General features: G+C 44.6%; 1 protein-coding gene across 9 annotated transcripts in view; it reads left to right on the top strand.

Annotated features, from left to right (window-relative positions):
* Nucleotides 1-13,009, top strand: part of LOC119404612 (WAS/WASL-interacting protein family member 3) — a 56,041-nt gene that overhangs the window by 29,305 nt on the left and 13,727 nt on the right. For 5 of the 9 annotated variants that reach the window (XM_037671173.2, XM_049418943.1, XM_049418942.1 and 2 more), the window contains exons 3-8: nucleotides 1,364-1,517; nucleotides 2,422-2,578; nucleotides 5,685-5,725; nucleotides 7,156-7,246; nucleotides 8,805-8,982; nucleotides 9,896-9,948. In XM_037671173.2, the coding sequence (XP_037527101.1) occupies nucleotides 1,364-1,517; nucleotides 2,422-2,578; nucleotides 5,685-5,725; nucleotides 7,156-7,246; nucleotides 8,805-8,982; nucleotides 9,896-9,948 (674 nt within the window). The remainder of the gene's footprint in view (nucleotides 1-1,363; nucleotides 1,518-2,421; nucleotides 2,579-5,684; nucleotides 5,726-7,155; nucleotides 7,247-8,804; nucleotides 8,983-9,895; nucleotides 9,949-13,009) is intronic. The other 4 variants (XM_037671175.2, XR_005186329.2, XR_005186328.2 and 1 more) reach the window with 4 other exon arrangements.

Genomic DNA, 13,009 nt, shown 5'->3' with positions numbered 1-13,009 from the left:
CGAAGGTCGCAGTGCGCAGCGAGTGCCGAAGCGCACCTTCCAGCTCACGCGGTGTTCGATATATCCGATGGCGGGTAAAAATACCGTTCGATATAAATGTGCGAATTTCTATACTTTTACAAAGGATTTTCAAGGGGATAATTTACGAGTTTGATATAGCCGAAAATTCGATATATGTGGGTTCAGTATATCCGTGTTCGACTGTATATTTGAGACATATGAATGCATTGCAACACAAATGCAGAAAAATAACACTTTCTATGAAGACATGGCTGAATTTCATGTTAGTGGAATAAAAGCCCTCTCTAGAACAACATGTAAAGCCAACATGGAGGATTGTACAGATCAAGAAAAAAATATTTCCAGAAAATCAAGAAATTTGTGAAAATTTAATGCTAAACTCTCATTTCGATGGTCGCAGGATGTGCCTTCTGTGGGGTCCTTTCAGGAGCTGACGAACGCTTAAAAAGATGATGAAAGATGCAATGCCAATGCTGCCCAAAAACAGTGCTCTAGGGAAGGCTACTACCTAGGGGAAAAAAAATGGCAAAGCTTGCACTATATCTTGCAAGGCTTGCAACAGCGAAACTGGACAATTCTGAAGTCTAATCTGGTTGCTTCTAGCTTGTTGCTAGGCTTTAGCTAGGTTAGTCACGACACGAACATCCAAACTTCAGAACCGAGCGTTGGCGCCTCTCGTAGGTCTCCAAGTACGTCGTCGTTGGTGTAGGGCTTCCATTGCTTCGGGCTCTTCCCGCAGCCGTCGTTGCCTTTCCCGTTCTCTATAGTGTGGCAGCTTCGCACTAGTCGTGCCGAGCCTGAAGGAAGAGTGCAACTGGGTGTGCCTTCGTTGTTTCTCATTATTTTTTCTTTCTCTCTTGTATCTCTATTTTGTGTCTTTCAATTTCTTTCTCACCCTTTTTATCTTTGTTTCTCCCTTTCTTTCTCTGCTTTTTTTTTTTCACTCTTTATTTCTCTCTTGACGTTTCTATTTCTTTTCTCTCTCTTTCTTTCTTTCTATGTCTTCATTCCCATTATTTCTTCTCTCTCCCCTTCCTTCTGTAGCTCTCTCCCTCTCTTAGTGAACCAGTGGTGAGTCATGGGATTTGCCCAATTTCTGTGGCACGTACCCGTTCGTGATGGTGATATTTTTCTGACAGGCCGCACACACAAATTACAGCTAGCTTAAACAGCTTCGCTGTTGAAAACTCTATGCTTGTGCATCACTTTCCCAAAGGAGATTCTGCATGGATATTTTTGTTGATGTTGAAGTTTGTCTCGGTGTAATAAATGATAGCGTGTTGTTAATGAGCCCTTCAGTGTGTCAGTGGGGTGACTCAAAGTTCTTTTTTTGTGTGTACAGTGCCCGACCGAAGCACTCCTCCCCCTGCTCCCCCATCGCGAGCCCCACCACCTCGTCCTTCGGTGCCCAAACCACCACGGATGCTTCCATCGTTGCCCACTACTTCACCAGCGGACGATGCATGCTCAGAACCCCGGCAGCCGACATCTCCCATGTGAGTTCTTCCACTTGCTTAAAAATTAAATGGAACCTCCTTTAGCAGGAGCTATTCAAGATGTATGTAGCATTAACTGGTGGGTGGCTTGTGGTAACAGAGTTGAAAATCAGTTCTGCATATCCTGCAAAGTGGTGCAAGGGTTATGAACGGGAAAAGCGACAACCACCATTTTGTAGCAAAAAGCCACTCTGAAGTCCGTACAAGTTTCTCGGAAAGATTCTTAGTTGACGTTCTGGTCCAGGGATAGAACCCGGGTTCTGCTCGATTGGTAGAGGGACCACCCCACAAAGCCTGGGTTCAATCCCTGGACCAGGACGAATTTTTAAACTAAGAAGCTTTCTTTCACAAAAAGAATCGTATAGATTTCCTTGTAGCTTTGGGCTGCGAATGGGTGATTGTGGGATTCAGTGGGATCTTGCAGAACTAATTTGCAATCTTTATGGCCCTTGTTTATGGCTGATTTCACAGAGAATTTGTTGATGTATAATATACATGCGACTGCATGTATTTGAAGTTTACTATGGTATGGAATATAGAAACATTGAATTTTCTGAACATTTCTGAGTTTTCACTGATGTACTGTAATTTGATCTTCATAGTGGGGACCACATGAAGGTTTATGAAATGAAGGCCAGTAGATGTATTTATATTGATTAGTGCTGCATGACTGGTTTAGCTGTGCTCCTCTATTAGCCATCGCTGCCCGTAACTTGACGTAGATGTGCTAGTGAGCCTAGTGTAGCTACTACTGCAAAAAATAGCTTAGTAGCATTTGTTGTCGGGCTAGTTGGTATATAGCTGAAGTTGAATTGATGGCGCAAATGCTCAGACAGGGACGAAGAACATAGGACGCGAGCAAGTGCACAAAAAATGTGCCTCAAAAGCTGGAATGTGTATGCAGCCCTGAATACACAGAGGATGAAGAGTTGGGCAGCATAGAAGCCGATGCAGAGCTGTATGCAGACACTGAAATGGACAATGCGACACCACCTTCACTGCCACCGGCACGCACTCCCACTGTGCCACCTCAGCCACAAGAGGATGAGCTGTACCAAGATGTGAGAACATTTTTTGGGCTTCTCCCAGAAGGTTGAAGGTTGCTTGCCTTTAAAAGCATTGAAAAAGATCGGTGATGCCTTGTAATAGCATGAGTGTCAAAATATAATTGCACTTTTTATGTACAAAACCAATGCACTTACCACAGCACTGATGCATAAGCAAAGTTCTCGTTGCTTTAAACCACCATAACTGTATACCAACAATGCTGCTTGCTCGCCTGAATGTTGAAACACTAAGCGTACCACAGAAGCCCTGTGACACGGTTCATGCTGCTTTGAGTGACATTTTACAAAGACACAACATCCACACACATGTGCCATTTTATTTGTCCACATATTTGTGTATGCTTGCCAGTTTGTAGGCTTCCTGAAATGTTTTCTTTTTAACCTTGAAGTCAAAACATTTTGCCTTTTGCCTTGCACACGATTTTGGCTGTGCCATTCTGCTTTGAAGTGTGAGGTCGCAGATTTGATTCCCAGCCTTTGTGGCTGCATCCTGATATTAGCAGTGTACAGAAGCACTCATTGGTGACACAGCCATAGTGACTGTGTCACCAATAACGTATGGGTGCACATTATGCCAAGCACTATGGCATGTTTCATAGATCACTGGTTACCACGTGTTTATTCCATCAGACCGGATTGCTACGAGAGGTTCAATGAAACTGTCTAGGCTGTCGTTGCTGCCTCATCATAGTGACGGTGTCACCAAAAGATGCTCTTCCTAAAATTTTTGAAATCAGCATCAATGGTACCTCCAGTAAATTTGAAGTAATGACTAGAGAAATTATCGTTGTAAAGGCCAAGTGCTTCGGACCAGAGCTGCAATTTTTCTTGGAATTGATTTTTGGTGGTAGCCTTTGTGGTGTACCTTGAGTGATCCCCACTGATCTTTGTGTGGTATGTTATAAAGTAATTTGTTTTTTCTTCATGCCTGCATCTCCTCTTCCAAAAAGAAGTGAGTACTGCCCAGCTCTGATCTCTTTAGAAAAGGCGAAAATATTCATGAATAAAATGCATAGCCAAAACTGCATTAGGATGGTAAGCTGAGCTAGTTGGTTGCTGTTCATGATGAAATTTTGTGCGGCACTCACTAGTAGGACAAAGGACAGAAGAAACCACGAGAACAGGTGCTGTTCTCGTTGTTTCTTGCCCCCTTTGTCCTACTCTTGAGCACTGCATGAAATTCCAAACAATTGGTGAATTCATATTGTAAAGCGCAGAACTGAAATGACAAGGACGGGACAAGGAGTAGCACACGCACAAGCGCTAACTTTCAACAATGATTTATTGGAAACCAGATCAAACATATATACGTGAAAACTTGTGATCACTCAGGCATGTGCAAATGTGGAGGCATCAAGGAATGATAATTCTTTTCTGGATAATGACAATGATGGTGTGCTGACGCAATCTTGCCCTAACTTATATATGGTGGCCGATTCAACAATCAACCGCGTAGTTTCATCTTGGTGCATGCGTACAACCGAGCACTCTTCAAAACAGGCAAACACCCACACGGGCTGCACTGCACGGAAAGCAAACCATTGCCACCCTTCTGTACACTGTTTTGGTGCTCCCTAAGCCAGTCATTGAGGCACCGCCTTGTTTGCCCTGCGCAGTATGTTCCACACGCTAGCGGGAGCTGGTACTCCCTGTCCCGTCCTTGTCATTTCAGTTCTGCGCTTTACAATATGAATATGTCGCACCAACAAGGCCAAATATCTACCCTTGCCATTTGGTGAATCAATAGTCAGATACAACTTGAAGGCACAAGAGGCCTCTCCCAGATGACCATAGTGCGGCAACCAATTACCTCTACGGATAAAGAAATAGTCCTGTCCATGTACTTGGTGATGTTCTTCGTTGGGAAGGTGACTAGCCACGTAGCTTATCATGTCAATCTGCAGTGTGTGCTCATTGGTACAGGCTTGTGTGCTTAGAGGTGGAAATGCTGCTGCCTTCTAAAGTTGTACCCTACTATACTCTCAGGGCACTTAATAGACGTAATAAATTCATATTGCAATAGTAATTGCACGGATACTCCAGGTGCATTTTTGCCATCGTTGTGAGGCTCCGTATTGTCAAATGGTCGTGATGAAGAAGAACGCAGAAATCAAAGCGTTGATAGTCGAACTGTTTATTGTGTGAAGCTGTGGCCATCAAAGCAAGTGAAACACACTGCAAAACGATAGCGGTGAGTACAGTCGTGGGTAGCTGAAAAAACTGATCGGCAGCGAAACGTATCAGCTTTTATACGTGCGTCACAGTACGTTCTAGTGTTGCCGCCGATGCTCGCGTACAATGCAGAAGGTACTCAGACATACGCATCAGGCATGCAATGTTCGTAGAACAGTCAGCGTCATTTGCAAAGCAGCGTGCAAGTTGAAGCCCGGCCTGTGTCAAACATTAAAGCGCATCATAAAAAAGTGAAAAAGGCGGTCCCCGTGAGATAAAACAAAGCAATTACGCATGTCACTATGAAGTCCAAGGGCGATAACATTGTCCCGTGCGTCATATTTCTGTGTGCTAGTAAAAACATGTGGGGGCAGCCAACAATCGTGGCTCGAGTGGAGAGGGAATGCGCTGGGCATCTTTTGTCACACAAAACAAAGGCCCACAGCAAAGGAGGGCTCTATGGCTCCAGCAGAAACTGTATATTTTGAGCAGCAGGGCCTTTTCTTGGCAGGATTAGCACATGCCTCATACCTACTGTGTTCTCAATGCACATTGACGCGATGGACAGCACAAAGGGCGTTACAACGGCCGCGTTTCCTTGCGCCAGCGTTTTGTTGAGTTATGCCAGGTCGAATGTTAAAGGCGTTACTTAACCTGCTATTCCAATTTGCTACTATCACATTCATAGCTTCGTCCTTTCGGTGAAACTGTGACTTCTGTCTTTAGAGCTTTCTGCCTTCCCTTCAAGAATAGTTGATTGTGAGTGCGGTGTGGTTACCTCTTACCAGGTATTTCACATATCGGACACCTCATGAGATCGGTTCTTATGATTAGGTTTGGTACAATTGGAGGACGGTTGACACTATTACAAAATGTGATTTCCGTGATCCGGTGAATATATTTCATAAACACACTTTCTTTGTTGCAGACCCTGGAAGAGCTCTATGAGGAGATGCCAACAGCGGAGATGTGAGTGTACGCCACTGATGCTTATAATCCAACTACCTGGGAGTGTTCATAGCCAACGTGCAATCTCTTTCCAAATATGGGCTGTGGTGGCTGGGGTGTTGTGCTGCTCAGCACCAGAGCACAGGCTCTGTCTTCAATGATGGCAGCTGCATTTCAGTGGGGACAGAAGCAAAAACATACTCACTTAGCTTTGGGTACATGTTAAAAAACTCCAGGTTGTTAAAGTTAATATGGGGCCCTTCCCAGCTGCATTGTGCCTCATAATAAAGCCAGAAACTTCAGCTTGCCAAATAACCTTGTACCAAATAGCATGGGTTAAAAATTGATAGATTAAGCTAGTTAGGGCTACTTGTCAGTTGTGTTAGCATAACGGGAGAACAGTCTAGATAAACAGCAGTTTGTGTTTAAGGTTTACGTAACCCATAGAGTTTCATACAATAACCTAGAGAGGAAACTGGCGCTGCGATCGTTCAACCACCATGGGAATGATGAGAAGTACAGGCTTCGGAATGGATAGCGTTCGCTAGCAAGCTGTCTACGGATCTTTTTCTACAATTTCAGTTTCATTCTTCGCGAGGCGTGGGTAGTGGGGTGCCTTTCAAAGCACTCAAGCAGTGCCTTTGTTGTTCAAAGAGGCTGAAGACCGCTTGATATCTTGATTTGCTGTTTCGTTGCAGCTTTACAGGTTGTATATGACAGTTTTAGTAAAGCGTCGTGCACTCACCACTGCGTATAGATGTAGCGTCCCATGCCAGTGCAGGAAATTGCTTAGAGTTCATGTTTTTCGATAAGCGCTACTTGTCAAAACTCTTTCAAATCGACTGCAAAACGACGGCAAAGCTAAGTAGACGCACCGTCACGCTCCTTTGACTTGACTTTACAACAAAACGAGAGATGCGTTGGATGCAGACCACTTGGACAGACGCACCTGGCATCGCAGCAGACGATACGTTAAGCGTTTCTCACTCACTACGGTACTGTTATTTCCATAAATAGATAATGCGTACTTTCGAGGGAAAAACAAGCGTGTTTGTTTTAAGTGTTGTAAAGGAAATAATTTGTTATATTGTGAAGCCAAATCTGGGACACAACTGCAGAGTAATGCATACCCTGGTGGTTAAATTTGTTCAGGTTTCAGTTCCATCTCACGGTCGCGCAAACTTTTTGCAGTAAGTTTTACGTGCAGAAGAATGAAGCAAGTTTTAATTGGAAATAACTTCATATCGCTTTGTTTTACACTCTGCAAACAAGCATCACGAATCTCAAGAACGTAATCCATCCGAAGCAAATCCGAAGCCTGTACTTTCCATCATTCCCATGGTGGTTGAAGCGCCGTTCAAGGAGCCCGCGTAGACACTAGCGCCAGATTCCCCTCTAGGTATTATTGTAAGAAACTCTATGACGTAACCATCTGGAGTTTGCTTCCACAGCGCACCTGCGTTACCACCTCCACTGAAGGTACTGGACAACCTGCCCAGGAAAGACAAGCAGCAGCATGATAGCGTGTGCAAGGCATTTGGGGTAAGCATGCATTGCAGCTGCTGCTGGAGCAGTTGCAGTTCAATTTGTCTACTGTTAGGGTCACTAGACGTGATACTACAAAGTGAGGAATTCCAGCATTGTGCATCACATGCTGGCTTGTTCAGTCACAAGCACTATATGTGTGTACGAGCACTTCATGAGTGGTGAAGGGTTCCAGCAATTTCAAACACGAGCACAAGAAAGGAAACGCACAGGACAACGCTGGACTTACAACTGAAGTTTATTAAAAAAACGGTTTTCCCCAGGACGCCACCACGCATGCGCAAAAAGCACCATCATATCAACATACTATCTAGCACGCACCCCTACCCCCCTCTTTCTTTATCTTAACCGGACCTTAACATGTGTGCTACATGGAAATTATAGATTCTCAAGGTAATGAAATTCTTTATCAGTTATCAGCACCGAAGGTTCACTGACACATAATTCAGCGCCCTACTTCCTGGTGTGGAAAGCTTCGCATATTTCTCTTTCCAGTCTATTGCGTTCCCTCCACCCACACACCCCATTTTGAGACACTCTCAAAATGGGGTGTGCATCCACACCTCTTGCAATGCATCCACACCTCTTGCATTTTGCACCACTATCCATGCAGTCATCAGCAGTCACTATCCAACTTCTAGCCACCCTAGCTGTGTTAAGCCTACAAGCTCTCAAATCGACAACTGCTGTTAACAACACAGATTATTTTTCGGCCAATCTGTTGTATGCGTGAGATATGAGAAAGCGATATTCTATGCCAGCATTTTTTAATTCATAATGTCATCCATTGCTCAGAAATTGGGTCAGTTTGGTCTTGGCCAAGAGCCGCCGCTTCAGTGGGTGCCATCAGGTTTGTTTGAGGCAAAGCATTTCGGGCAGGCTTTGGGGCTCTCGCTAAATTCAAGAAGTAGACTCCCCAGCGCAAAACCCAAACGCTGTTTGGGTTTCACGCATGTGCAGTGGCCTTGACACTATTTCTTTGGGGCCCCAAGACGTTTGGGGCCCCTATTGTAAAACTCCCATTATGTATGTGTCGCACTATACTTTGTTCGTGCACCCTCGCTTCCTGTTGGACGACATTATGCGAGTGACTGCACAGCACTTACACAGTTGTGGCCTGAGGTAGGACATCGCATACCTGTGAACGGCAGTGCATGCGCTGCAACTACACTGTTATGTGCACTGCATAGACACAAGTGCTGCTCCCAAGGTTGCAACAGTGCGGTATTTATACCAAGCTCTTAATAACAACAAAGTTTGGCATTAAGGTTGCTGCCAGTTCATTTCGCAGAAATTGCTAAAGAAAGTTGCACCTGTGTTAGGTGCATGCTCAAGCATATGTCTTCCTTTTCTCGTTTCTTTCCCTCTCTCTCAAATACACTCTCAAAGAACTGTACCCATTTTGGGCTTATCTTGTCCAACAACAATGATAGGGATTAATTTTGCGTACTTTTTTGATGCCGAGCATTTTCCAGTCGGGAATGGCATGTACGTATCGGTGTTATTGCTGTTGGTTTAGCAAGTGCGCTAGCAAGCGCTTCCCCTGCCTGTGCAGCTTCCGAGTGGCTGGGAGCAGCTGCAGCCTGTGGATGCCGGTCATGCACGAACCAGCTGCAGTGGTGGTGGCACCAAGAACCTGGACCTTCCACTGCACTGTGGCGAGCCTGTGTACGTCCTTCGATTTGAGAACAACCCTCCGGGCAAGTGGCTTGTTCGGAACCACCGGGGAGAAGGCAAGTGAGCTGCAGCATTACCCACATCACCAAGCAATGTGCTGCGAGTTGCTAAGGGATGCACCATAGGCTGCCCATCTCTTCTATTTCTTACCTGTCAATTATTGTTCTTTCACTAGCTGTTGACGTATATTTCTGTTCGTGCATGATGGTGGAAACTTGGCCCATAGCTTACAGCAATGAAGCTGCAGCCCTCACGACTGTCTTCTATCAAACTGCACAGAAGTACGGGACACACAAAAAAAAAAGAATTCGGTCTTACACATTCGCTAAGACAACTCGAAGGTGAAAGCCCTTGCTTTGCATTAAAGCCGCACACAGAACATACTTCCAGTGTGACTATTTTGCTGCCCACCGTTATGTCAACATCCAATCAACTTTCATTTATTAACTTTCACTAATTAGCATAAGTCAATTTGCCAATTAACTTTTGTTAACTAATTGTCACCAACTTTCACTGATCACTAATGCTTGGTTATGACTGCATCGATTATTATGGTTAAGATTATGTATGCCCATATGTATGTCCATCGTGCCACGGTCCGCTTCGTATAGCTCGCCAGAGTGGTTGCGTGATATTTTTTTCAGCCTCTACGTTCACGCCAGACACGTCGGGCCTTAATAAGCAAGACAAGCGCACAATGAATGCCGTATGGCGTTTGCCGTTCTTTCCTTTTTTTTCTCCCTCTTCTCCGTTTGTGTTTCCATCTGTTGTTGCATGTTTCAGTGCAACCCAAGAGTTCCAGGTTGGGTCACCTCGGCATGGGCAGATCTGCCTTCTGTGGCCCTTCGTGCCTGGCGACTCTTTGTTTGAACACGAATGAATTATTGTATTAGTGTGTGCTGCGTAGTTTGATTGACCCAGCTTTCAGTGCTACTTACAGCTGTTTTTTTTTTTCCACTTCCTTTGCAGTGGGCTATGCTGACCTGATGAACATAGAGGTAGATGCTGAATCCGTCAAGTTTGTAAGCTCCTTTCCTGCTCTGCTGTTTCATCCTTCCTTGGCAATGTGGTTCTGTATGCTGTAGCTGGCGCTGAGAAATACCCTTGGTTGGCACTCTGGTTTGCAGTTGGTTAGCTGTTAACTTGTTCAGCATTAGTTTGTGTGAGGTACAAGAACACAGTTTCACAATAATGTACTCTGGTTGGCCCAACACCTGCCTTCATTTGGTACTTCTGAGGGACATGAGTAGTGCAGAGGATGTGACTGAGATATGAGACTTTGTTTTTATTTTCAATTCATTTTTACATTGAAGGAGCTGCAACAAATGTCAAAATAATAAGGTAGATGATGCGTGGCATCAAAGATGACTTTTATGCATTGGTTCAACAGGACACACACGGGCAGAGGAACGCCCTCATCCGCATTCGTTACCAGGCATATTGGGAAAGTGACGGTTGTTAGTATCAACGCTTGAGAATACCATGCCAGATGTCTTCTCCGGCTGTGTTCCAATACTCTACAGCTAAGCGGACGGCGGCCACCTTTAGCCTCGTCCCAATTCTCATGTAGCCGGCAAAATGGACAGCTTTGGGAAGACACCTGGAGAGAAAGATGCGACGGAGGCTATCCAAACAAAATGGAGGCTGAGTGGAATGCTTGGACGCCGCTGGTACGGTTGATTTCCCGCAAGTATAGACACTTCCTTATGCGCTCAATGTAAGCTCTGTTCAGTTCTTCAAGCAAAAGAAGGAAAAGATACAACAATTCTGCTTGCTTCCCTTAGCCTTCTCGTGTCCACACGATATGCTGTCACATCATGCAGAGGCGTTCCATTACTCGGACAACTGGGGCTTGATGCTGTCTTCTAAGCTGTCACCGCAGACTTTCTGTGATACTGGCCAGAATTGGAACACACCCTCAGAGAACATCCACATGGTGTGATGAAGTAGGTTCAGTAAAAGCTCGTTAATTCAGATTTAATGGGACCGGACAAAATGTCCGAAGTAACCGAATGCTAAATTATCGAAAGTATCGAGAGAACAATAAACAAGTGTCTGTTACATTGATTCGTTTTTATTTTCTTCATGTGAATACATAAATCCAGTGCTTATTTTGTATAAGAGCCACAATTTTAGTCATTCACGACTTCATTCACAATGTGATCGTGGCTCAAGGCCCCTGTGTCTTAAAGGGACACTAAAGTGAAAAGATGAATCTGTTTATACTGATAAATTGTACTCTGAAAACTGTAGTGACATTAAGGTTATCACCATAGGTTTATTAATAGAGGAGAAAATCAAGGTTTTAAATTTCAGGCCAAAATCTCATTGCATGATGTCATGATTTCAAAGTTTATTTTTTGTACTTTGGCAACATTGGCTCAACAAAATTTCCTGAAACTTGGTACGTTAAGTCTCTGGCCCCCTTAGAGGGCTGTACACTTCATTTTTACCAATTAGGAACTACGTAGGCCTTAGTAGATGCCATCAAAGTCTGACATCACGGTGTTTGGTGCAGGAATTTCAAGGGGGTGTCGCCACCAGCATTTTCTTTTTGTGCATTTTCTCGCTTGCCAAGCGTCTTCTCACGGCAAGCGTGGCGATTTTAGTATTGTGAAAGAGTAGTGTACTAATACGAGGTAAGTCGTTTTTCACTCTAGTGTCCCTTTAAGCCGAAATGTGCTCTGAACTCGTGCCTTATTACGTACCACCACCACCAACAAACAACACCACGCACATGTGACGATAATTTTTTTCCGCTGAGAAAATGGCTAGCAACTGATTGTTTGTCTATCACAATGTAGCAAGCAAGTTTTATGCCATCATGCGGACCTCAGCTTAAGCTCCCTAACAGATTCCAACAAATTTGAGTTTAGTGACATTGTGTGCACATTTCCCGAAGTCAAAACGGAGCTGTGGACGAAACCATGGTCGCTAAAGACGTGATCATATATCGTCTACGCAGTTCTGAAGGCATGTGTGTGACCTACGTCTAGAGTCGAAACGAAGCTACTGAGCACCACATCTGCTGCTTAATAAACCATAGAGTTAGTACAGACTCTAGAGGAAAAGCTCCCCATAGGGCCCATGCATTAGAATCTCAGACCACAAGGGCATCACCATTGCCGCCATTACACTACCGTGCGAGCGTTACCAGCTCCTGTGACACGTGCTACACTTGACAGTCGTATTCAGTTTTCATTGTAATTAGAGGGACTGACAACTGGACAGAACGTGTGATTAGATCCTGGTAGAAATGAAGAGACTGTGAAATATAGTGACAGATCCTAGCATCCTTTTGGCGTTGTGAGTAGGATTTATATTTTTAATTCGTGCTTAAAAGTAACAAAAACTGGTATGTTGCGCAGCCTAGTGGAAGAGCCTTGAAGCAGGATTATGAAGACGGTCACTTTGTTGTACGTAGTCTGATGCTGTCATGTGCGCCATAATTGGTCCTCAAGGTTAGAGTATGTATATTATTGTCTATTCCCACTCTGTTGTGTGTTGCCTATGAGGTAAAAGGAGTTGCACGATGAGAAGCGGCGCTGCCTTCGCGGCTGCCAGTGACCCACGTAGAGCCGCGGCGCATGTGCGCGGAGTACCCGCATGTGCAGTAAACCGCCGCACTTGAATGCGAACAGCTCTCGCGCTCACTGTTTGCAGCATGTGTTGTCAAGTGTATATAAGACTTCATATTCGCCGCAGATAGAAAAATTCTGATTAAAAATGTTTCACGGTGTTTTCCACGTTACCATTCCATGGCTAGACACTCTTACCAGTTACTCTTCCAGTGCACTAAAGAAACAGGTGCCCTAAAAATTGGTTGTCAGTCCCTTTAATGAAAGTGAGCTAACGTGAAGTAGAGTTGTAAGTATGTGCCAACAGAAAGCGCATACGACGACGCACTACGACTCGCAACTCAGTCAGAAGACGCGCATGTCTTGGAACTCAAGTGGATATTGTGGCGCCATCTAGTAAAGTGTCTTGTGGCGCCATCTAGTCAATTGTGTAGTAAATAGAGTAAATTGTGTAGTACATCTGCACAGTTGTGCATCTAGTAAATTGTGTAGTAATTGTGGCGCC

The sequence above is a fragment of the Rhipicephalus sanguineus genome, chromosome 9 (assembly GCF_013339695.2).
Source record: "Rhipicephalus sanguineus isolate Rsan-2018 chromosome 9, BIME_Rsan_1.4, whole genome shotgun sequence".
In the NCBI taxonomy this organism is placed as follows: Eukaryota; Metazoa; Arthropoda; class Arachnida; order Ixodida; family Ixodidae; genus Rhipicephalus; species Rhipicephalus sanguineus.
Note: the sequence above shows the minus strand (reverse complement) of the source record. Positions and strands in the feature narration are given on the sequence as shown.